The sequence below is a fragment of the Aethina tumida genome, chromosome 2 (assembly GCF_024364675.1).
Source record: "Aethina tumida isolate Nest 87 chromosome 2, icAetTumi1.1, whole genome shotgun sequence".
In the NCBI taxonomy this organism is placed as follows: domain Eukaryota; kingdom Metazoa; phylum Arthropoda; class Insecta; order Coleoptera; family Nitidulidae; genus Aethina; species Aethina tumida.
In genome coordinates this window covers 23,639,463-23,665,790 of record NC_065436.1, presented here as the reverse complement: position 1 = coordinate 23,665,790, position 26,328 = coordinate 23,639,463, and the positions used below count along the sequence as shown (strand labels likewise).

The following is a 26,328-nucleotide window of genomic DNA, read 5'->3' as shown; positions in this document are numbered from 1 at the left end:
TTTTGAAAATAGTTTTTTCCGATTTTAAAAAATTACTTTATCCAGCGATAACCTTATTTAATTACGCTGTTATATGCAGTTACTTTTCTTCAGTTCAGATTTTTGTATCTATTATAGTACATTTTGCAAATTAGTATCGTCACTTATTATAATATGTGGTATTTATTGTATGTGTGGTATATTTAATTTGTGTAATCTGTAATATTATATTGGGTTGTTCGGAAAGTCATTTCTTTTTTTCCCGACAGAGGATTTAATTGTATTTTATTGCACCCAACTTCACACTTAAGCCGTATAATTTTTATATGCATTGAGAGCTCATATAGCAAGGCTTGTGTGTGAAAAATTCCAATTAATTCTACGAGATTGTTTTTGGATGGTGTCCTTTTAAATATGGAGAGCGATAAGCAGCATTTTCGACATATCTTACTGTTTTACTACAGAAAGGGTAAAAATGCTCTTCAAGCCAGAAAGAAATTGACCGATGTGTATGGAGAAGGTGTGTTGACAGTACGCCAGTGCCAGAACTGGTTCGCTAAATTTCGAACCAGCAATTTTGATGTCGAAGATGCACCACGTTCGGGAAGGCTGGTTGAAGCTGATAAAGACACGATAAAGTTGATGCGAACCGGCGAATAACAACACGTGAGATCGGATTGAAGTTAAATTTATAAAATTCAACAGTTTATGACCACTTGAAAGGCCTGGGATTAGCCTCGAATCTCTCACAGAGAGAAAAAAAACGAAATTACTTTCCGAACAACCCAATATAAAATTATGTAAAATACGTTAAACATATATGTTTCTTTGGTAATGTTGTGTTTGCGGTTGATAAGATATCAATTATATCAATATTAAGAGAAAAACAGGAAGTGAGTGACATAATAAAAAATAAATCGTCTTTTATTAATACAATTCATAAAATTATAGTTTGAAAATCAAATGGATGATGGATGTTAATTCGGACGGATAAAATAATCAAGTAATCAACTTATTGCCAAAGTATCCTTCCCTTGAGCTTTTGCCATACATGTTTGGCATAAAGTAGCTGCAAGGAATATAAATGAATACTGGAACTTGTCTTTTAACATGTAATGTTAGTTGCATACATTAAATTAAAATAAAGAATTAGCTTGAAAATATTCTATGAATATTTATAGCATCTTGTCAACCATATTTTTGATATATAACTAATTTTAGTAACTAGTTTTCCAAATAGAATAATTAAAAAATATGCACACACAATTCTGAAAGCTTCTTTATTGGGGTACTAAAGTGATCCATTTATTTAACAGATTTTCAATAAATATTACTAAATTAAAATATATTTTAATTAAAATAATGATTTTGGGATTTTCATCGTCACGTCTTTATTTTATTTATGCGTCATGACAATATCGTAATGATTTGGATGGTATAAATGTTTTCAAGGATTGATGCACCTTGTCGTGGTCCTGGGGTTCAGTACCACTCTGTCATTAGCCAGTGATGGTGAGAAGCTAACTAATCCAATCACAACACCAATACTCCTTAGGAAATTTCACCTCATTTCATTCTTCTGCCTCTTGTTGGTAATGACTCATAATCGAGAATGTTTTTAATCGCTAAAAATCCGTCACATCCATCATCATCTTTTGAAAACATTTCCCTTTCAAACCAGATAAAAAAAGCGAATAAATATATTTGTAATATCCAAAACATAATAAAGAACAGTGCTAAACTTGAAAATGAAAATTAAATTTATAAAGAAGAAGCAAAGTAATTGTTTTAATAATTTTGTTGTTGTTGCTTGTTTGTGCTTGCATGTGAGTATAGATATTAAAAACTCGAAAACAATAACAAAAAATGGTATTTAACAAGGTTAATTTAATTATAAAACATTCTACTACAAAACTTCAATATAAAAAATAAATTGTGATTTAAAAATACTCTCTGATATCGTTTTAAGAAGAAAACAATAATAATGTATGATAATAATTCAATATCTTAGGAAATTAACGTAGAGTACAATATTTTGTTTATCGGAGATTTTCTTATCTCGATTTTATGGTGGCAAAGCCCCTGGTGGAATATTTCCCCCGTGCGTACTATAGATGGTTGGATTTGTGACCTCAGGGGTTCCCAGCTTAAAATAACATATAAACCGTTGTTTCTCTTAATTCTTCGTCTCTAATTTTTGGTAAGGTTGTTCGAATATTTATATGATTTTACCCCTCTATACATAATCCTCCGTGGTATATTTTGTTCATGCGGTATCTTTTATGATAAGTTAATAACTTCCTAAATGACCGCTTGTTACATAAAATGTTACGTCTTTGACCTTTTAATTATTAATTACTCGTTTTATTTCCTTTTAATGTTTTTGTTATAAATAATCTTGGAAAACAGCCATTTTTATAAGAGAAAATCAGAATGTTTGTATGTGATAATCACAAATTATATTTTTGGGAAACACTAAAGTCAAATTGTTTACAAGCAGTTTGATTAATTTAATTGTCTTCATTAAATTGATTATAAAAACTTGTGTGTTGTTTTAAGTTTCCTAAGTAAATTGAATGTTTCTATTGTTTTAAAGTTTGTTTGCAGTTACAAGAGAAATAATACAAAATTTAAAATTAAAGCTTTATTTTTCTTAAAAGAAAATTACCAAGTTCTATTTGAAATTAAAAATTATAAAACATTAACATTAGAATGAATAAATTAATTAATAAGTTATACTTTTTCGGAATTTGTCAAAAGTTAGTAAGTAAATGTCAGGAACAGAGATATGAAATACATTATTAGATATAATCAACGTTTAGTACACCGCATTTTTTAAATTGTGTACTAAAATTTCATTTGTTACAGATTTTACTAAGGTGAAAGATGACAAAGAAATAAAGTTGTACGACAAAAATATTTTAAGAAATATAAAATATAAGCATATATATATATATAATATAATCTTAATTCTCGTTCAAATGTCCACGACCTTTACATTTACTGTTTTTCAATTTCCAATAAAATATTCACCGATATGATTTAAACACATATTCTAAAAAATATGCATATCAAAATTATTAATATTAAAAATATTAATTCTCCGTATTAATGAACTTTTAAACAAATTGTTCTTTTTCCCCCACAGCAAAGTTCAATTATAAATTTTGGCTCATATTGGCAGTTGTGGGGCGATTGGGAGTCGTCATTATAGATTAGAGACCGGCATTGGCGGCATTTAAATTCCTATAAAACAGCTGAAACGATCAGTCACGTCAGTCGTTATTGCCCTAACGTTTGGGCCACGTGCCTTCACCGGTCCAGCTTACCAGTTCATCAGATTCAAGTACAATGTTCTTATTAATAGTCACCGCTGTCGTGTTATTTTTCACTTATATAATTAACCAAATCAGACGGCCACCACATTTTCCACCAGGTAAATTTAATTTATTAATATTATTTATATGTATTCGTGTTCGTAATAGCACGCGTTAGGATTTTAATTCTTTGAATTCTATGCTACTTAAATATTTATCAGTTTTAGAATATATAATGATTTATGTATGTTAAGTTGTTTACTAACTATAGGTACAATTAAAATATTACAAAAATTTGGAATGGTAATAGTTGTTTTTAAGGTAATAATGGAATATATATATATATATATATATATATATATATATATATATATATATATATATATATATAATCTGTAAATTACAGTAATTAAAGGACAACAAACTTTAATTTGATAATTTTATCACGTTGTTTATGAACATTCTTTAAATTGCAAATTTGCAAAACAAATGAAATTATTTATCTAAGATTTAATTTCATAAACATATTCTAATTTAAAATGTGAAATCTATTTTCTTATTTTATTGTTAGCAAAATACCTTTACAGTAAACAAATTTGCTTATCAGCATATATAAATCTACCAGTGAGTGTATGTAATATTTTAGTCAGCTGAATAATGTTCGTCAATGCAACGTTGTCTATTAACACTAATAGGAAGGCAATTGAAGCTTATTCATTCATAATAATCATCAAACATTAATGTAAAATATTAAAGAAATAAACACTGATAACATTTTATGTTATTATATGTATTTGTATGTTAAAATTTATAATAAAAGTACAAAAACTTCGTTGGTTTTAAATATTATTATTATATTAATTTAGGAATAAAACAAGTTTGTTCCACATCCGAAATTTGAGCGTCTTTATTTGACTTTTAGGACCTTCTTGGCTACCATTTGTAGGCAATTTACCCGAACTAAAAAAGTTATCCAAAGAATTGGGTGGACAGCATTTTGCATTGTCTGAATTGGCGAAACGAAATAAAACAAATGTATTGGGTTTAAAACTCGGCAAAGACTATGTGGTAACTGTTTTTTCGTATTCCGTATGTAAAGCTGTTTTATTGGGAGAAGAATATGAAGGAAGGCCAGATAACTTCTTTATACGACTTAGAACTATGGGCACAAGAAGGGGTAACACGAAAAATACTAAAACAAACAAGCAAATATATTTAATGTTTCAGGAGTAACTTGTACAGACGGTCTTTTCTGGAAAACCCAAAGGGCTTTCGTGATGTCTCATTTAAAAACGTTGGGATATGGCAAGAAACCGATGGACAAGATGATTAAAGAAGAAATATCTGAAATTTTATGCATCCTTGAAGACAGTAAATTGGACGTACAAGTTGGCAAATTATTGGCACCAGCTGTATTGAATATTTTGTGGGCGTTAACGACAGGCTCCAGATTTTCTCGAAAAGATCCGAGACTTAATAAACTATTGGACCTTCTAAGTGTTAGGTCGAAAGCTTTTGACATGTCCGGAGGAACATTAACTCAACATCCCTGGCTCCGATTTATAGCTCCAGAGAAAACCGGTTACAACTTGGTTAACCGGTTAAATGTTGAGCTTAGAGGATTGTTAATGGAAACAATCAATGAACATTACAAAAATTACACCGACGGTAGAGAAGACGACCTAATTTACTCTTATATCACTCAAATGAAAAAGGAAAATGCCAATTCAACATTTACAGGTACTTACGATTAACATTGAAAGTACTTAAAATGATTAAGTTTAATTTTAGATGAGCAACTAGTTATGATTTGTCTTGATATTTTTATTGCCGGCTCTCAAACTACCAGTAATACTTTAGATTTTGCCTTAATGGCTATGATATTGTATCCTGATGTGCAAAAGAAAGTTCACGCTCATATTGATCATTATATTTTAAAAGATGATGAACTAGAATATACTGATAGAAACAAGTAAGTAATAACAATAATTATAAATCTTTCAAAAATTAATTGTCTGTGTAGGTTGCCTTACGTTGAAGCTGTGTTGATGGAAGTGCAAAGATACTTTCACGTAGTTCCTATAAGCGGACCCCGAAGAGTTATGAAAGATACTACCTTGGAAGGATACAGCATTCCAAAGGTAAAAAACCATTTATGGGTTGTCCATTTTTAAAAAATAAATTTTAATTTCACAGGAAACAACGATATTAATTAGTCAATACTCAGTTCATAATGACAAAGAATTTTGGGGCGATCCAGAAGTTTTCAGACCAGAGAGATTTTTGGACGAAAGTGGTTCCCTAAAATCATGTGACAGAATTATTCCATTTGGATTAGGTAAATAAGATATTTAACGAGTAGTTCAAATAACATAGATTATAATTACAGGCAAAAGAAGATGTTTGGGTGAAACTCTGGCAAGAAACTGTATATTTCTATTTTTCACTGAAATATTAAGAAAATACGAAATCTCTATTGTCCCAGGTACGAAAGTGCCCACAGGTATTCCAGTACCCGGATTAACTTCATCACCAGAAAAGTACAACGCTCTCTTCACACGTCTGTAACTTACCGCAGTCTAAAGAATTATAAATTATCTGTGATCAGATATCATTTTTCATAGAATGTTCTCAAGTAGTGTGTTATATAATAGTAATAAAGACTTAGTTAGTAACATTTACAATCTTTATTAAATAACAAAAGTAGTATCAAGGAGTAGGTAAATTAAAAAAAAATAATTTAATAAAACCCAAAAAAAATTGGTAAAAAGCTCTATTAATAATTTAAAAATTAAAATTAAACAATAAATAAATTATACAGAGTACAAATCACTTTCATTCTTATACTTAGGGACTGGTTTTGCAAAAGGTGAAAACCATAATAATGAAAATTTGCCGAACACAACTTGTATATTTTTCCACCGTGACCTCTTAACCCATCTAGCCTCCTCCTTTTTAAGTTGTTCGATGCCAGTCTCATCGTTCCATATTGCCTGCACCTGAGTTCCCAACATGACTATAGTGAATATAGCAAATAGAAGTGCCTCGAATACCAAAAACAGTAACAAAATTACTGTAGCCGGCGGTGAATACGTAGTGCATTCCTTCCATTCATGTTTGATACATGTTAGGAATTGATTTACAGCTAGGAAGAGGGAGTGTAGAGATATTGTTGCGATGTAAAGCTGGAAATTAAAAAGACGTAATGAATTATTTTTAGAATTATAAAGTAATTGAACTCAATAAACAATTTGAATCAATTACAGTGAAATTGATTACAAGCAGTTTGATTATTTTAATTGACTTCATTATTAAATTGATTATAAAAACTTGGGTGTTGTTTTCGGTTTCCTAAGTGAATTGAATTTTTCTATTGTTTTAAAGTTGGTTTGTAGTTACATTAGTGATCAGAGAAATAACACAAAATTTAAAATTAAACATTTTGTAAAATATTTCTTAAAAAGACTTAATTCAATATTATATACATTTTTTTTTTTTTTTTGCTTTTTCGTTACATATCTTACAAATGGCGCAGTACTGTTTTAAACGCATATATAAGTCTGATTTGATGGGTCAAAGAACAGTACACTCAAATATATTTTACGTTTTGTGCCACTATTTAACAATATTCTTAATAGTAAGAATTTATTCTCATTAGGATTTATTTTATATTATTGAATAAATTCATTTTTAGCGAGAAAAAAGAATCATTACATTTCTAAGAATTGGTAAAAAATAATTAGCATGAAATATTACTGGCATAATTAAAAATCTTAAGATGTTTCCGAAAAATAGTTTACAATACTTATTAACAAATATGAAACAATATGGAAATTTATGCATGTTAATGATACAAAGCATGCATCCAAAGTTGTTCAGTTGGTTAGAAAATAAATAAGTTGAGATCTTCGAGACTTGCGTAAAGTCCGGTTTCAAATACGATTGAAAACTTGTCGAACAACATGTTCTCTTGACTATAACACCAAAAAACATTAAATTTAGAAAAATTGTAGTTATTAATTGAAGAGTCGTGAAATTCACTTTCAAACGACCATTTATATTTCATTGAAAGTTTGCTTCACTGTTTACAACAAAATATTAATCAATTTGTTTAAAGTTATATAGAAATTATTCAACAAATATATATTTTCACGTTTCATATATATTTTGTTCAAGATTTAAGTAGAAATTATTTTGTTTATGTATACAATGAATAATGGTAGAAAGAATATGTATGTGTAATTATTTTAAATAAAATATAAAATATTTTGATTGCATTTAATTAGAAGTGTGCTTTTCACATTTAACATTAGTATAGTAATGCTATTTCTCTGGCCACCACTGTATATAATAATTAAGGGGACATTCATAATAATACTTACTGTAAATAAAACAAAGTATTTTTGATTATTTTCTCCCACACAGTTATTGACCCAAGGACAGTGATGGTCCATTTTTCTAATGCATCTATAAAATATTTATTATTTTTGTGTAATAAAATAAAATTTTCAAAAATATTATATAACATAAAATAAATAATTTGTATTACTTAAAAAGCCCTAATACATTTATAAATGATAAAATTACAGCAGTTAAATAAATTGGTTAATCTACATTTGAATACAATACTACTTGATATTAGTCACATTCTTAAATACTTATTGTAAAACAAATGATTTAAAATTTGTGATATTTGATAAAATTATAAATCATTATTATACCTTTGACAAACAGAACAGTGATGAGCTCTGTCTGGCTTAATACTGCAACATTTGGGGCACTTAAATATCACTTGTCCTTCTCTAAATCCCATCTGCTTAATCATCTCCTTGGTTGCGTTTCCTTTCGGAACTGCACCCTAGAAAAATATGTATTAAATGATAAAACTTAAACAGTTCTACAAAAAAACTTACTGGGTCAGTAAACATTGTCTTTAAATGTGATGTGAATGCCAGAAAGGCGCATATTTGAAAAATTATAATATTGAAAATACTGTAATAAGGATATGGGCTTGGAATGAGAATAACTGACATCACTACGAACTCTGCATATAATATAAGTAACCATGTAAGAATCGCACATATTATACCACATATATCTTTAATACACCACAGCATACCCCCGCAGCACTTATTATGAGAGTCTACTTCTTTACGAAACGACGTGTATTCGTATTCCATCATTATTGTCTTTTTAAGGCGGCCAAACAATCTTTTTTAGGTTATACAAATACTTGCACTCGAACATGATATCTTAACATTATATGCTATTGTTTTTTCTTGTCACATTGTAAATTTCGTCCCGTTGTTAATAATTCAAAGTAGCCACACCAAAACACCTATGCATGATAATACAGTTTTGTCCTGTGGTTTTCGTTACGAATCATTGACAGGTGTCGGCAGGTGACCAAAATTTTACAGAAATCTGCAAATTTTTATGTTTTGTTTTTAAATATTGTCAACAATTGATCAAATTAAAAAAACTGTGGTTTATTTATGCCAGACTTCATATTTAATGGAATGTATTAATTTACTTTATGTAATTATTATTATTTAATATATTGTGAAGGAGTCTGGCAACATTGACTTGTGACTAGACATGTTTGTCTACATTTGTCATTTTGAAAGTTACAACGTGGAGTTTGGGCCAGAGTAAAATATTCGCAACTCTAATTTATGAATTAAACACTTAATTTTTTATTGAAATTATTCAGTCATATTGTAGCAAGGATGGCGGTGAGTATTTGTAAATTAAATATATTTATATCCTTAACACATTTATTTACAGCCCCCACAAAAAGGTAAACAAGGCACTAAAGGTGCAAAACAGATTGTTACTGAAAATGCAGACACCCTAAGTTTCTATAGGAATATGGCCATTATTTCAAATGCAGTGTCATTAATAATATTGGTATTCTATAACTCTGGAATAAGTATTGTAAGCCTTTATCCGATACTAAAAATATAAAATTTACGTAATGTGTATTACTTTTAGGCGCTGTACTTATTCTCTTGCATTATTTACATTGCAAGTTACCAATTCATGGTTTATATGGCCAAACCAACATATTCTGAATCTGGACAGTTACTAGATTCTGGGGTTGATCTAAATATGGAAGGAGGTATTTCTGAGTAAGTATCAGTTTTGACATGTTGTATATGTAGTTTTACCAGTTTTGTTTAAAATATTTGTTTTTCAGACACATAAAAGATATTATAATACTAACAGCTGGATGTCAGATCCTTTCATCACTTATTTCCAATTACTTTTGGTATTTATGGCTGTTAGCACCAGCCAGAGGCTTCCATATAGTTTGGAAAAACATTTTGTCACCATATATCTTCCAAGAAGCACCTGCTCAACCTGAAGAAAATGAAAAGAAGCAGAGGAAATTAGAAAGGAAAATGAAAAGAATGCAAAGGTAGATAGAAGAAACACTGTGTATAGTGACTGAGTATCAAGTATAAGTGAACAATTACTCTGGACATTTAATTATTAAGGATTGTAATATAAATATAAAATTGGTGTGTTATGGTCTTAATTGTTGTGTATGCGCATTTTGTTTTTCAATGTGTATATTTAGTATTAATATTTAAATACAATAATTTGATGTTACTTATTTTAACATCTTATCCTGTATTTGTTTTACATAATATATTTTTGTTTTCATTTGTATCTTTTATTTCCAAACATATTTAACAATATTAATATAATTTTAATTTAGTAAAATTATTAACAATTTTTAAAAATATGATTTACTCGTGTTTTTTCTGTTTTAAGTATCTTTATTTTTTAATTTAATTTTTAACATTTTCATTCATTCATACAACATTGTAAAGTTGGAGAAAATTCTTAAATATTTTTAAGGAATACTAGAAACACAAACGAAGTTTGACCTATTTATTGAAGATTGTCATTGATATGAATAATCCTATAAAAAATTAACTAAATTCTGAAATATTTATATAGCAAGTACGATTTAAACTGGAACCGCATTAAATTCTCCAATGATCTAAATATGGAAGGAGGCATTTATGAGTAAGTAATAGTTTTACAATAATTGTTTTTCAGATAGACATTATAATATTAACAGCTGGATCAGATCCATTTCTCACTTTTGATATTTATGGCTGATGGCATCAGCCAGAGGCTTCTATGTAGTTTATCTTCCAAGAAGCCTTTACTCATCCCGAAGAAAATGAAAAAAAAAAAAACGGAGGAAGCTAGAAAGATGAAAATTGAAAAGGATATGTAGAATGAAAACATTGTGTATGTATTTAAAATTAAGATTTCAATCCAAGAATTTTTTGTGTTATATCTTATTCTGTATTTGATTTAAATAATATATTTTTATTTTCATTTATGTCTTTTATTTCTAAACATATTTTACAATATTAAAATAATGAAAAGTAATTTCTGATTTACCTAAACTTTTGTTTTATTGAAATAATGATGTATAATTTGTAATGGTAATGATGATTAATAATTTTAAAATATATGACTTATTCATGTTTTTATTGTTTAAATATGCGTATTTTTAAAATTAATATTTAACACAGTTCACACACCTCAACATAAATTAATAAAATAAATACTAGAACTTAAACAAAATCTGAAACATTTATTGGAAGCTACCAACTATTTAAATAAACCCATAATATATTAAATTCTGAAATACTTTACTTTCACATACTGTTATGAACAGAGTGAAAAAGAAATATTTATAAATCACATCTTTTGTTTAACTTGCAAACTTGTTTTCTATTTTGTCGAGTTGTTTTGTTTTATTTATTTATGTTACTAATACGTATTTAAAAAACAATGAAAATAATTTAAACTTATTAAGGTCAAGTTTAGGAAAATGTTTAAAGAATTTATTAACACACCGAAATGCAACAGCCCACTGCCGGTTTCATTTTCGTTTGGCTATGTTGTTGTGGGCCGCACGGAGAAGGCCGTCCATGTAAAACAAACATAAACAATTAGGAGAAAACCGACCCGGCCAATTTCCGAATCGCATTTAAAACGAGACACGAGGAACTGACCGAAAACAAAAATGTGATATAACAATAAAAAGCTAGTGCGCGCGTTTCGAAACTGCAGAAACGAATCTTGCGTTCGGCCGGTTCCTGAACCCCGCGACCTTCGGACGCGGGTTTCCCCCCATAACGTTTTCGAAATGCGCCCCCCTAAAAAACGGCGAGTCCTGCCGGAGGAGAGGACCTGGTTATCGCGTTAATCGCGTCTTGTGCTTTCCTCGAGCAGTATATCCTATCCCAGCAAATTGTTGTGAAATTGTGCTTTTGTCACTAGCTTGGGCTTACATTTTATCCAATCAAGGTAAGTTTATTTAATTATTAAATGTTAATGAATAATAAATATTTTTTAAATATATATGTTGAAATTGTTCAATTTTTAAATTGTTTGAGTTTTCTTTTATTAAAATATTTAATTAATAATATTTTATTATATTACTAAAATACTAGTATGAAGAGTAAAAGTATATATAAATATTATTTTTTAATTTCTTACACATTTTCAATTTAATTAATTAATATTTACTTTTTACATTGCTACTTTTACTTGTTTTTTCTATATAAATTTCAGTGACTTTTATTTAAGTATATACATTTGTGAAAGTATAATATAATACATTATCATACAAATGAACATTTTAAGAAAATAATGTAAAATTTTCAAATGACAATGAAATATTTATTATTATTGCAATTATTGGAAAATGTTAATAATATATTACGAAACAAGAGCTATAATAAACCTAAGTAGTTTATTTTTTATAATATTTTCCTGATATAAAACCTTTATATTAAATATGAAAAATGTTAATTAATGTACATATACAGTAGTGGTAATAATTATTGCAACTTATTGAAATAGAATAAAAATATATACAATGGTGATTAAGAGTAAGCAGAACATGTCCAATAATGAAGAAAATTTATTTTTTTTTCAAATTTTTTGCATAAGTAAATACAGCCTCTGAAATTTAAATTTCAATAATTGTTTTTTTTTTCTCATATTTTAGTAACTTTTGGTCCAAACGTGTTTAAATTTGATATCTATTACTTTAAAATACACAGACTACAATTCTTTTTCCATAACTGATTTTGGAGGATTTTCCTGTTTTTCTCACTCTATTTTCTACGCCACTGATTATTTTTTGAAACTATTAAGCTTTTCCTATGAAATAGAGTAAAATAAATTATTAACTTCACTTCTTAAATTTTTACGGGATTTTGAATTCAATAAAAATTTTAATTTTATAAATTTCAAAAAAAAAAAAAATAATAAAAATATGAATAAATGAAATTTTCATTTTCAAAATAAATCAATTAATTTTTAGAGAATTTTGGGATTAATAAAAAAGAAATAATTTAAAAACTATTAAATTTGAAAATTTTAAATATCTAAAATTAAATATTAATTCCTAAAATTCTTAAACTTTTAAGAAAATTTGAAAAGAAATAAATGTTTTATTTATTATAATTATTTAATAATGGATCATAGTGAAATTATCAAACGTTATAACAAACATTATAATTCAGCGTTACCAAGATTGAGATAGAAACGAGAGAAACAAATAAAGTACAATCTGGGCAAGCAGTAACTAAGAAAAAGATTCATTCACAATCTATTCTTATTGACGATGATGTTAAGTTAGTGCTGATTTGAAAACAATAACACTTCCTGCAATTGACTTAAGGATTGTGTGAAGAAAGTTAGTGAATTGTTGTTTATTGGTCCCAGACATGTAAAAAAACTTGCTTTTTACTAAGAATGTGAAGACATCATTTTTATTTGCTCAGGATCTCTGGACTACAGTAAGGACGAATAGTTTTTAGTGATAAGTCCAATTCTAACTGATTTATAAATGACTCTTCTGCTTATGTTAGATGTCCTAGAGGGACGAGAGTACACAAAATGTTTGTTGTACCCACTATGAAACACGGTGGTGGTTAAATTATTAGGAATGTTTCTCTCTGGCTTCATCATTTGAAAGGACACATGGACCAATTTAGGTACAGGAATATATTAATCAATATAATATTATATATTGAAGAGCTGTTAAGAAATGTGTTTTAACAACATAATCTATCCAAACAAAAAGCTAAAATTTGGCTTGTTAAAAGAATAAGGCGTGAGATGTAACATTTATATGTATAAGTCAATTTTAATTTTTAGTATACAGTATAAAACATTAGTAAATTGGCATTATTTTAACAGTTGCCATTAAATAAAATAATTAATGGCTATAACATTTAATATTTTATAAAATTAATATCCTAGTGACCCCTATTTCATATATATGTCAGTTTTCATTTACCACAGTAATTTAATAATGATGTAAAAATGTAATTTATTGTTAATTAAGGATTTCACAACAAATATAATAGGATTATCCCGTAATTATAGTAAATCAAAATGGAAAATCTCCTGTAACAAGTCGATAATGGATGTTTTTCATTTATTAATAAAAACAATAACAAAACATGTTCCAACTTACAAATCTATATAAACTACGTGACTACATGACACACTCATTGCGTTTATTTGAAAACAATAATATTACAGTGAATCACATTTCAACGACCAGCCGCTAAAAAATCGGGAACCGTCAGCATCCGAGACGCAACTTGAACTTGAAACTTTCGCCCGCCGTAATTACATAACACGACCAAAATTCGAACAAAACGCGAGAAAGTATGCAAACATGGGACCGGACTTACTTACGCATTGCCGATGGTCGGGCTGTTATGTGAAAAAACTTACGAAATCACTTATGAAATTTACGAATAATATGTAAAAAAAAAATCCGTGTAGGACCGGAGCCTATGTAATTAACACAATTTTTAAGCAGAAAGGTTTCATCTCACGCACGGCTTATTACGGAATTTGTGGAATTCATTAAGATCCGTGCTCTGAAATCTTTCATTATTGTAATTTCGGTTTAGAAAATGTTCCACATATAATGCAACAATAATTTATTGTGTCTAACCCATTTGTTTTTATTTACATTTAAATCTTTTTAACGTTTTGCAGAGCGCGAAATTCTTTTATTTTATATAACCGCATTGCAAATGTTATTTATCATAATAATTTTCAGTTGAACGATAAAAATTCTTAAACATAGAGTGTAGCATTGCAAATTTTTTGGGAGGCCTTTCAAGCAATTGTCACAATTAAAAAAAAATAAGAACAATATACCTGTTTACCTTATTTTGCTGAGCCACAAGGGGATTTTTTAAGATTCTTGTTGAAGGTTAGTTTTAAGTGATTAACCGGTTTCATTTCCTCTGAACTTTATATCCTGCTTCCAATTATTATTTTTTGAAAAGCAACAAACTCTTAAGCTTGTTTGCCTCAATTATTTATTTGCTCATACATATTTAAGATATTTTAGGATGATTTTACACTATTTAATATTTTAACACCATTAATTAATTTAATTTTAAAGCTTCTTGACTATTTTTTATAAACCTGTTTAAGTAGACCTACTTTTTGTGCAGTGGTGGTCAGAGAAATAACACACATTACCATCTTAAAGTTAATTAGCAATTAAATGGTACTATTTTTTAACAGTATTCTTAATTAAAATAATTTCTATATAAATTAAATCTTAAACAAAGTAAATGCGAAATGAGTCTGCTCACAGAAATAACACACATTTGAAAAATTGTGGTTTTCTGTTGGGTACCTTTTGTTTGTTACAACCACCTCTAAACGGTGAATTAATTCAATTCAATATCGGCAATGGTTATATGAAATTAAATTTCATGACTCTTCAATTAATAACTATAATTCACCTAAATTTTATACTAATTGGTGTTGTCATCGAGATTACATATTCCAAGTTTTCTTTTGTATTTAGATCCGGACTTTGCGCTGGTCAATTGAGAATCTCAACATGATTACCTTTTAACCAACTTTGATCAACTTTGGATGCATGTTTCATATCATTATTATTCATTCAAAATCCACATAACTGGTTTAAGTTGGTAAATGGTTCCATTACATCTATCTTAATGTCTCTATATACCAAACGGTCCTATACCATACAAATGAAAAGAACCACAAATCAAAACTTTTCGTCTATCGTGTTTCAAAGGTTTAGTAGTGTATTTGGAATTTAAAACTTTTATTAGGAAGAGGATTAACCTATTTTTAACCAACTGACCATATTCTATGCATGACTCAATTAATTCATTTTTTATTGGCCTAGAACACCAAAAAGGACCCGTTTACTGATTTTTCCAATTTGTCTCTCAATAAAAGGAGTTGGTTTTTTGTTAAGATATTTTCTAATTGTATTTTCAATTGAGTGTGATATTTTATATTTGTATTGTAAATCATTTTTCAGAAGCATCCTAAATTAGAAAAGATCTTAGCAACATTTCCCTCTTCTCTGGATCGGAATGTTTCTTTTTTCTCATTGAATTTATTCAATAAATTCTTACTATTAAGAGTATTGTTAAATAGGGAATGTGCTATGATTTATAAGATTTGTAACAAAAAAGCAAAAAAAAGTATAGAATATTGAAATATATTTTTAATACTAATTGAATAAAATTTGAATTGAATCCTTTCATGAAATATCTTACGAAATGTTTGATTTTAAATTATGTGCTGTTTCTCTGGCTGTTTGTCATTCGTAATAGACTATTATTTATTTTTTAATAGTTACATAAACATTGTGAATAAAAGTTATATAACTTATATAATATAGATGAGCTGTTGTCAATCAATCGGATAATATTCGTTTCCTAACTCTTCATCTTAACAGAGAATTGTAACTTAAAAAGAAAGTAAAACTTTCCTATTGAGTAAAACAGTTTGAAATATTGCCGTAATTTAAAAATTCATGTTTTATCATAAAAGTAAATCATTGATTGAAATTATTTTCAGAAGTATTAACATATGTTTTAATTTTCCATCCACCTTATTTTATTTAAAGGTATGTTAAAGCCAAACTGTAATTTAATAAAAAAAGTTGCATGTCTCTTATGGTGCAATATTTACGGGGCACATCATGTGCGTAGCCGTATTATTTGTAGGACAGGAGCGGAAAAAATGCAATTTTAATAATAATACGAAACCAGTTAATTAACTTGAATTGTATATCTATTAGAATTGTTATCGCAATCGTATAATTGCGTGTTTCTTCTTCGGTTTGTGTTACTGCATACGTTTACTTAGCGCAATTTTAAAATTGTATAATAGAAATTGTGAAATTGCGTATGTATGTTCGGTTTGTTCAATTTCGGGATCGTTAATACCATTGTCTTTTATCTGGTGCTTCCAATTAATTTTAATTAAATCTATTTGTCTATAATTCAATGAGTTTCTTACAAATATTTTATCAATTGTGAAGGAACTAACACCATTTTCATTATACGTAAACACTATTTAAGCTGAACTTAAGTTAATGTTGTAATGTTGAAATTTATGAGAAAGCAATTGAAAAGTAAGTTCTGGTGTAGTTTAGTAAAGGAAATAGTTTTAATTGTGTATTTCATAATAACAATTTCCTTTAGACATTTCCACTAATGACAAATCTACATAAATAGACCAATTTTATCTTTGTTGCCCAACTGGGTCACCGAGAAGAAATACGTACCATGAAAACGAAAGCTCAAACTCTGGAACAAATGTCGTGTTTACATCAAGTGTTCATAATACTTTTTATTGAACTTTTTAGTTCATTTAATACTGAAATGAAACATACATCTACAGTTTGGCATTATACGAACTCTTAACCCCAAGACATTTAAGTGCACCTCATTCGGTAACGTTAATTTATAACAAAGCGGCGACGGTGTATCTTAATTCGGTGTTGCACATTCACCCATGCGGCAATTCGAATTGCATTTACCAGAATTATACCGTCAATTAGTTTCAAATTTACGATGCACGAATGGATGCATCAATAAAAATTCGTGTTCCAACAATTTTCTATTTTACTACGTCACATCGACCGGAGCCATTTATGATATTATAATCATAAATGCAATCCCCGACTGCAATTTTGTAATGCACTTATTTACCGTGTATCTTTTACGTGATCGTTTCGCAAAGACTTTCGTGCATATTATATAATCGATGCATTTCGAATGTCGGGTGCATTTAACAATGCACCAGTTCCCTGCGAATTTTGTTCCTCAAGTGATGAAAGTAATTGTCCAAAGGCAAATATTATCGATTATTACTTATTGTACACACACATGTGTCTATTTTCATACGTAACTTAAAGGAAGTAACAAAGACTTCAGATTAACATTGTTATTATAATTACTAACATCTACATATTTGCTTACAGTTGGTGTAATTATTGAAATTAATGGTGATTTAACCCTTAGAAACTTTGATGCTTCTTTTTAAACAATTTGTTTGATCGCTGGATGAGTCAGCAATTGTTGATGATTATGGTGATTATGGTACTTCTCTAGTTCATTGCCTATAAATTTGAATTGTGTAATTTTTAACGCCTTTGAACCTGACCCACATACTCCAACTTTCTCTACACATTTCTTTTGAGCAATGCTAAATTAATATACTTACAAAGATAGAAAGATAGCGACAACAGATCAACATTATATAATAACAGTTAGTCATTGTCACATAGATGATTATGGGATAGTACAATGAATCATCATAAACACACTTTTAATATTGAAAAAAGCAATAATTGAAACTAAACCAACTTTTTTATTGTTAAGGTATGCTTTGTTTCTGCGACTCTTCAATAAAAAAACCATAATTAATCTAAATTTGATGTTTTTAGATGCTTTAACCTTCCATAAGTTTTCAATTATATTTAGACTTTGCGTTGGTTAATTGGGAACCACAACTTGATTATCTTGTAACCAATTTTGAACTACTATGGATGCGGGCTTCAGATCATTACCATGCATAAAAATCAACGTAACTGGTAAATTATTATTGGCGAAGGTTTCCATTACACTTCTTACGATATCCTTATGTATGTTCATTGTATTAATAATTTTTTATAATGGATATATATCAAGTTAAGAAAGGGAATCCCAAACCACAACGTTTAGTCCACTGTATTTCAAAGTTTACGTAGTATGTTATCAAAACTTATATTTGGAAAACGACAATCATATTATCATTTATTGAACTAATCACTCAAATTTCTGGAGGGTAATTAATATATTTTTGTGCAATATTTAGTCTTGTTCGAGTATTCATTTTTGATACCAATAGATTCTTTAGTGAAATACATGCTTGCAAGTTTGATCATTCAGTTGACATCCGATTCTTCCACTAGGTACACACATATTGTATGACTCAATTAATTCATCTTTTGCTTAGAAAGGATTTTGATTACTAATTCTTCTAATTTGTCTTTCTATAAAAGAGTTGTTTTTTGTTAGGGTGTTTCCTTACTGTATTTTCAATTGAATGTTGTTCATATTAGTTAATAACATTGTGAACCATTTTTCGGCTCAGCAATTATTATTACCCTCTTCTCTAAACTACCGTTTTTCTTTCATCCTACTGAAATAACCCTCTTCTCTGAACTACCGTTTTTCTTTCATCCTACTGAAATAATACAAATTCTTAACAAGTTCATATTTTTGTTAAATAGTACCACAAATGTAAATATTGTTAATATTTGTATGTGCTAGTTTTAGCTAACCAACTCAAACTAATATGTATGTTTAAGTACGTCATTTTTAAGATGTGTGACAAAAAACAAAATTATACGTTTAGAATATTGAAATATATATATTCATATTAACTGCATAAAATATAAATTAAATCCTTTCTCTGGCTACTACTGTGTGTTGAAGGAAAATAAATGTTAAAAATATTTTGAATTATGTTGTAATCAAAATTTGGATAAACATATTTATAAAATAAAATTAAAAGAAATTTCAACATAATTTTATTTGAATAAGTGGTTATTAACCAATTAGTATTGTCTAATTATTGAAATAAAATTATTTAGGTGATGTAATCAAAAGTTTAGTATCTGTAAACTTAGGTGCGTAACGTATTATGAAAGAAGAGCAGAAATGAACTTTCACCTCTGAATACATAAAATCATTTACTGTTATTTAGAAAATAAACATGCTTAGTTTATTACAATAAGCGTGTAATACTTCATTAAATTTTAACTGTGTTTAACAGATCACATCGAATTTTAGTAACGTATGAAACACTCGCAATTTCATAAATGTTATCGAATGTTATGTTTTTTGTTAAAGCATTTTCTCTTATTGTTATAAAAATAATTTACAAAATAAGAAAGTATTTAGTACAAATAATATTAACTATATCTTTAAGTAAACTGTAATTAACCCATTATAACCAATATTTATATTTCTAGATGACGACACATCTAATTATGTCCAACCCATGGAGTCAAAACAACAATTTACAGAACAAAAAACTCCTCAATGAAAAGAACTCATACATAATACAAGATTTGTTTAAAATAGCTGCTAAAGAACTGCGAGAAGATGATACTGTCCGAAGGCAATGCCTGGCCCAGCTGAGAGAGTGGATTAAACAAAATCCCGACATTGAAAATTGCCTCACTGGTAATAAAATAAAATAATTAAATAATTTGTATGCGTGATTAAACATTATTTTTATGTTAAAGATGAAAACTTTCTACTTCGGTTCCTTCGAGTGAAGAAGTTCAGCATTCCGATGGCACAACAATGTCTTCTAAAGTACTTAAATTTTAGAAAAAGGTTCAAGTACTTCATGTATGATATGGACTACAAAGATCCTAAGGTTAATGAGCTTATAACCAACGGGTAAGTTTTTTGTCTGCCACATTGGGATTTTACTAATAATTTGAATTTCCAGATACATTTACGCTAGCCCAATCAGAGATTCTAAAGGCAGAAGAGTAATAATTTATGATTTAAGTAAGTATTTCATTTGTGGTTAGATGAAATGCGATCTCATTGTATATTTTAGGTAAATTCGACCCTCACAAATACAGTAACGCAGACATGACCAGAGCTCATGTGATAACTTACGAGACTCTTCTATGCGACGATGAAAATCAAATATTGGGGGTGAATCATGTGGCCGACGTTTCTTCAGTCAATCCAGCATTTGCTACTCTGTTTTCGGTCAATGAATTCGCCACCTTGGTGAAATGGGGAGAGGTAAGACATTGGTGAAGGCAATGAATGATTTCATAAAGTATGTCCACTTTTAGCAATCCATGCCACTTAGACACAAGGAAATTAATTTCATCAATTTACCAACTGCTTTGGTATACGTGTACAACTTCGCAGTGTCCAGAATGAGCCCTAAATTGAAAGAAAGATGCAAGGTAATTATCAAATAGGTTTTAATAAACTGCATAATGTTAATGCGTATTCTTGTTTATGTCACAATCAGATACACTCATCTATGAAGGATATCGTAAAGCACGTGGACAAACAGTGTTTGCCGCTTGAGTTTGGCGGAGATATACCCAGTCAAACTATGATCGAGCTGTGGAAGGAGGAACTGGCTGAGAAAAGGCAAAGGTTGTTGTCATTTGACACGATGAATTTAATCAGTGCGGCTGGAATAATCACCAGTAAAAATTCACCCACAAATGATGACACTGGAATCGGAAGTTTGCCAGGCAGTTTCAGAAAATTAGAGTTAGACTAAGTTGCTTGAAAATTTATTATGTTAATTGGTTAAGGCTTAAAAAATACCAATTGTTCAAAATTAAGACTTAAGTATTTTTATGTAAGATGAATTATAATGTGATTATAAAATTTAGATTTATCAGTAATTACGATTTGTAGAAATTTTATATAATGTAATGTAGGTAATATAAGGATTTAGAATTTTAAGTCAGTTATACCACAATATCATCACATTAGAATTTGGTAACTTATATTATCCCAAATATAAATTGTTAATTATTGAATTAAATTTAAATTAATAATTTAGAATTGGTTATTCTAAATTTTGTAGTATTTAATGTAGGCGTTGTTATTATTACTTTATTGAGTAATAAAATATACACTTAAATAGTATTAGTTGAAATGTTAAAAAAATGAAATTTGTATTTGTGTAAATTTGTATTTTCATTTTTATACTTCTATCAGATGCTAAACAAACAGAAAAAAATTATTATTAATAAGGTAAAACATATTTTTAAATTTCTAATATGGCTGCTAATAGATCTAACAGTAGTGACGTAAGAGAAAAACAAAGATTTCTTTTTAATTTGCCAATTAAATTTATTTTTAAGATATCTAATCATTTATCTCGACATATTTTTGTCAAATGAATTATTTAAACGAAGTGGTGTTACTGCGTTAAATATTGAAAAAAATAAATCAAAAAATATCAATAAAATAATTTTTTTACTAAATTTTGTCAATTTTACAAACAATTGTTTTGTATCAGTTGTTTGAGATACTTTACCACTCATTACAATTTGAAAATTAATTTAAAGAAATGAATTTTCACATCTAAATACATAAAATCATTTACTTTAGTTAAAGGTATTTAGAAAATTAAATTGCTTAATTTGGATTGTAGTATTACAATAAGCATAGAATAAATACTCCATTCAGTTTTAACTGTGTTAAATAGATCACATCGAATTTTTATAATATATGAACCATTCATAATTTCGTAAATATAATGTAATATTTTGTCGAATATTGATTCATTAATTGTTACAAAAACATTTACTAAATAAGAAATTATTTAGTACAAATAATATTAACCATATCTTTAAGTAAACTGTTGTTAACATATTATTATAGACATTGATATTTCTAGACGACGACACATCTAATTATGTCCAATTCATGGAGTCAACACAACAAATTACAGAACAAAGCTTCTCAAAGAAAAGAACTCGTACATAATACAAAAACTTAGAACTAAAGAACTGTGACAAGATGATACTGTCCGAAGGCGATGCCTAACCCAGCTGAGAGAGTAAATTAAACAAAATCCCAACATTGAAAATTGTCTCACTGGTAGTAAAATGAAATAATTAAATAATTTGTATGCGTATTTAAACATTATTTTTGTGTTAAAGATGGAAACTCTCTACACTCCAGTGGCAAAACAATGTCTTCTAAAGTAAGTTTTAGGAAATTGTGTTCGGTTAAGGTATTAAAAAATTTTCTATGTTAACTGGTTAAAGTTTAAAAATAGCAGTTGTTCAAAATTAAGACTTAAATAATGGTTGATACTTTAAAAAAAATATATAAATAAATTTGTATTATGTAAAAATATAAAAATAGGAAAAATATTATTAATAAAGTAATAATATTTCGTAATAAAAAGATTCTAATATGAGTTCTACTGGATTCAACAGCAGTGACTTATCAGAAAAAATAATTATTAATTTCTCAATGAAATAAGTCAAGAAAATGAATTGATAATAAAATATCTTTTGATACGAATTAATTTATGCGTCGCAACAACAATTCATATTAATTGTACGTTTAGTCGACAAGTCGTGCAATATGTTTTATTGTAAGTTTATTCACCTTCATTACTTCCTGATATGCCTAATTACGTATATCGTTTTAATACCCCTTCCAAAAATTTTGAAGAGTGTGCGCACTTAATTCTACAGCATGTGTTAGAGATTACTATTAAGCTATCAATTGTCATGTATGTGTAGCATAAAAAATTTTAGTTTTTGGATAGTCAAATAGTGAATAGAGGCAGTTAAACAGCAAAAATGACGACGGAAAACGAAATTGGTAAGTTTAAATGAAACTGGTGTTTTAATTATAAAACTGATGTATTTTTATTCAAGGTTAAAATTATCAGACAGAAATAAATGTATTTTGTTGTTTATTTTACATTCTGATTTATATATTGATATGTATCATTTAAACTTTGATTAAATGTGATAGAAATTAGTTATAAAAAAACGTCCATTATATTAATACAGGAACATTTTTAATAGCACATACACGTTAATATGTATTCTATTATGTATACACATTCTGATTAAAGCAAAGAATAAATAAAATTACTATGTCAATATGAATTATCAAAATTCAAATTATGTACTAAAATATATATATTGCTTTTAAAATATCGATATTACATATAATTAAAATGGTTTATTTGTTAATAGAAAGAGCTCCGTTGTACTGCTCCATTCATAATTCAACTGCTTATGAATCTGTCAGTTATGAAGCTACAAGAATCGAGTATCCTCCAGTGATACGCAGACGGGAGGCCTACAATCACTGCCTTTATTTAGTAGGTTTGTTGTTAATATTTGTTGTGGGCACAGTTATTGGTAGCTACCTTCTTTACAACGAAAGTAAGTAAAAGTTCCCACAATTTACAAGTATCGTCATTCACTGAATCCATCATAACATGTACAGCCTTAAAATATTTTGTGAATAGAAGGAATCGTTTTTAGTGGTGGATGGTGAACCGGAAAATTTCGATTTAGTACCCAGACATCTTTGGAGTTCCTCAAATCCAAACGCAACAATTCCCCATCTAGAAATCCCAGTAGAAAAGGTACTACTGACCACGACGAATTCTGACAGTTGTGATTACACATCGCAATGCTATAACTTGTTAAATAAGCTACAGGCGGTTCAGTCGAAAGGAGATTCATTTGATATTGCTTATAATTTCATGATCGCCAGTGACGGAAGAATCTACGAGGGAAGAGGATGGACGTACGAACCGTACTGCGAAGGATGCGACAACAGAACTATATCAATTGCATTTATAGGTAAAGTAATTTTGAAAAAATAAACGTGACTTACTCTAAACATGTTATATATGTTTTAGGTTCAGATAATTCTGTTATCAACAGCCATCAGAACGAAGAGTTACAGGCGTTCTTAGATTATTCGGCAGCTAATTCACAACTAAAAACTTGTTACGATGTTCAAACGACGAATCAACAGAGCAGATTTTTAATAGACACTGCTTTTAAAATACAACGAAAGAACTTTAAAGAAGATAAGTGTTAGTGAACGTAGCCACAATCCGTTATAACCAAAGTATCTAATCTGTTATCAATAACTGTGATATTTATTTATATTATATTATTGCGATTTAAATAAATAAGATATATATTGACGCACGTGCTTAATATAAATTTATGTTTTGAACAAATTACTTCCCACATCTTTTTTAAAGGGATATAATAAATTTTTAATATTAATGTGTAGATTAAGGGTGTAGGGAGAAACTACGACAAAAACAGCGTTATACCCGAATTACTAAGACAGACTAAGGAAGTATACTTGAAACTCACAAAAGAGGATGTGGATAGCATGAAGGTAATCGTAAATAAGAGAGGCAGAAATCCATATAAAGAAAACTGGCTTCTAGAAGTGAATGGAAAAGTTTTCAGAGAATTAATAGGGAAGCAAAGGCTAACATTGTATCTGATAACAGTATACATGGAAGAATATACAGACGTGACCATTTGCTACAAATGTTGTAGATATGGTCATGTGGCGAAGAATTGTATGGAAGAGGTTGTGTGTAGGAAGTGTAGGGGTGAGTGTGACGAGGGAATGAATGTGGTGAACTGCATTAACTGCGAAAGAATGGGCATCACGTTGGAGGAAAGAAGACACGCAGCGACCAATCCGGGATGTCCAATGTATAAAAGAAAGGTAGAGATGCTGAGGAGGACAGTAGACTACGAAAACGTGTAAGATATGGATAGAAACATAAGAATCATCCAAATAAATCAGGGAAGGGGAGAAGCAGCAAGTCTATTAACACACAAATTAGGGCAGAAAATTGAAGGGAATTTAATCCTGATACAAAAACCATTTAGAAGAGAACATGATTGGTAGGGGTGAATAACAGTCAATGAGGAGAGGGAGAAGAAAGTAAAGATTCTAATAAGGGAATGATTGAATATAAATGAAAGAGTAAAATTTAAAACAAAGAACACAGTGGGAATATTGGTGGGTGATAAGAATGAGGGGCTGTTAATAGTAAACATCTACGATGAACCGGGTGGGGAAAGAAATAAAAGACTGGACACTGTAAGAAGAAAATTTGATAGGTGGGAAGGGAAAAATATTGGCAGGGGATGTCAACGCAAATAATGTGGCCTGGGGGTGGGATATTTCCGATGAGAGAGGAAATGACATACTGGATTGGGTCATGGAAAAGGGACATATAATAGCCAACGAGAACACAAGTCTGCCCACGTTTCAAAATGCCCGGGGAAGAAGTTGGGTGGAGTGGAGGAGTGGAGATTGAGGGATGGGAAGTTCTAGAGGAAGAAAGTGGAAGCGACCATCGCTTCGTAAGATATGAGGTATGTCTAGGAATGACAAGGAATACAAAAAAATCTAAGCAATGGGACTACTCTAGGGCGGATTGAATCTCCTTGACAAGAGAGGCAAGACAGTTTAAGTGTTCGACTATGGACATTGAAAAATAAGCAAAAAGGATGACGGATTTTATTAAAGGCTTAGTAAGAAAATGCCCACCGAGGGTGTAATATGGATAAGAATAGCGTGAGAGAGGTATGGTGGTCGGATGAACTGAATAAATGGAGACAGAGAGTGAGAAGGGCAAGAATAAGGATGTAAAGGGAGAGGAATGAAGATGTAAGAAGTAACAAAATGAGAGTATACAAGGAAATGAGAAGAATGTATAAAAACAAAATAAAAACTACAAAGGTAGAGTTCATACTCATACCTTTGTAATTTTTCTCATGAAACAAAGAATAGAGAGAATGAGTCGGGTGCTGCTTTGGGATAGAATGTTGCGCATGTTCAAGGGAACTCAGGGTGGGCTTCCCAAAAACATAATAAAGGACAACGGTGAAGTGAACAGGGAAAGAAGAAGAAACATATGGGGTGTTACTAGATAAGTACTTCCCAGAGGATACACATGAGGATGACACTGTAGAAAGAACACTACTAAGAAATATGGACAAGGAAGAATGGGGTAATAGAGAGCCACACATCACGGAGGGAGAAATAAAATACTGGGCTAGGAGACTGCCAGAGGGCAGAGCCACAGGGGAGGATGGTATACCGAATGA

General features: G+C 29.2%; 5 protein-coding genes across 5 annotated transcripts; 4 read left to right on the top strand and 1 right to left on the bottom strand.

Moving 5' to 3' along the window:
- The first annotated feature begins 3,253 nt into the window (after positions 1-3,253).
- On the top strand, positions 3,254-5,973 carry LOC109600025 (probable cytochrome P450 305a1). The gene is made up of 7 exons (XM_020016085.2): positions 3,254-3,415; positions 4,219-4,473; positions 4,524-5,036; positions 5,088-5,268; positions 5,320-5,437; positions 5,493-5,634; positions 5,686-5,973. The coding sequence occupies exons 1-7, from the start codon at positions 3,331-3,333 to the stop codon at positions 5,862-5,864; spliced, it is 1,473 nt and encodes a 490-aa protein (XP_019871644.2). The 5' UTR covers positions 3,254-3,330; the 3' UTR covers positions 5,865-5,973.
- Positions 5,974-6,054: 81 nt separating this feature from the next.
- LOC109600031 (palmitoyltransferase ZDHHC3) lies at positions 6,055-8,679 on the bottom strand. Its single transcript, XM_020016091.2, has 4 exons — positions 8,210-8,679; positions 8,018-8,154; positions 7,679-7,763; positions 6,055-6,481 (listed from the first exon to the last, which is right to left on the bottom strand). Exons 1-4 carry the CDS (start codon positions 8,477-8,479, stop codon positions 6,110-6,112), a joined length of 864 nt encoding a protein of 287 aa, XP_019871650.1. The 5' UTR covers positions 8,480-8,679; the 3' UTR covers positions 6,055-6,109.
- Positions 8,680-8,814: 135 nt separating this feature from the next.
- On the top strand, positions 8,815-9,965 carry LOC109600033 (transmembrane protein 208). Its single transcript, XM_020016093.2, has 4 exons — positions 8,815-9,031; positions 9,084-9,233; positions 9,291-9,427; positions 9,496-9,965. The coding sequence occupies exons 1-4, from the start codon at positions 9,026-9,028 to the stop codon at positions 9,719-9,721; spliced, it is 519 nt and encodes a 172-aa protein (XP_019871652.1). The 5' UTR covers positions 8,815-9,025; the 3' UTR covers positions 9,722-9,965.
- A 1,431-nt stretch (positions 9,966-11,396) lies between these two features.
- On the top strand, positions 11,397-21,265 carry LOC109600011 (retinaldehyde-binding protein 1). The gene is made up of 7 exons (XM_049962887.1): positions 11,397-11,636; positions 19,669-19,882; positions 19,945-20,104; positions 20,157-20,218; positions 20,271-20,464; positions 20,518-20,634; positions 20,703-21,265. Exons 2-7 carry the CDS (start codon positions 19,669-19,671, stop codon positions 20,961-20,963), a joined length of 1,008 nt encoding a protein of 335 aa, XP_049818844.1. The 5' UTR covers positions 11,397-11,636; the 3' UTR covers positions 20,964-21,265.
- Positions 21,266-22,875: 1,610 nt separating this feature from the next.
- LOC109600023 (peptidoglycan-recognition protein LF) lies at positions 22,876-24,389 on the top strand. Its single transcript, XM_020016083.2, has 4 exons — positions 22,876-23,035; positions 23,419-23,610; positions 23,713-24,036; positions 24,096-24,389. Exons 1-4 carry the CDS (start codon positions 23,014-23,016, stop codon positions 24,278-24,280), a joined length of 723 nt encoding a protein of 240 aa, XP_019871642.2. The 5' UTR covers positions 22,876-23,013; the 3' UTR covers positions 24,281-24,389.
- The last annotated feature ends 1,939 nt before the right edge of the window (positions 24,390-26,328 follow it).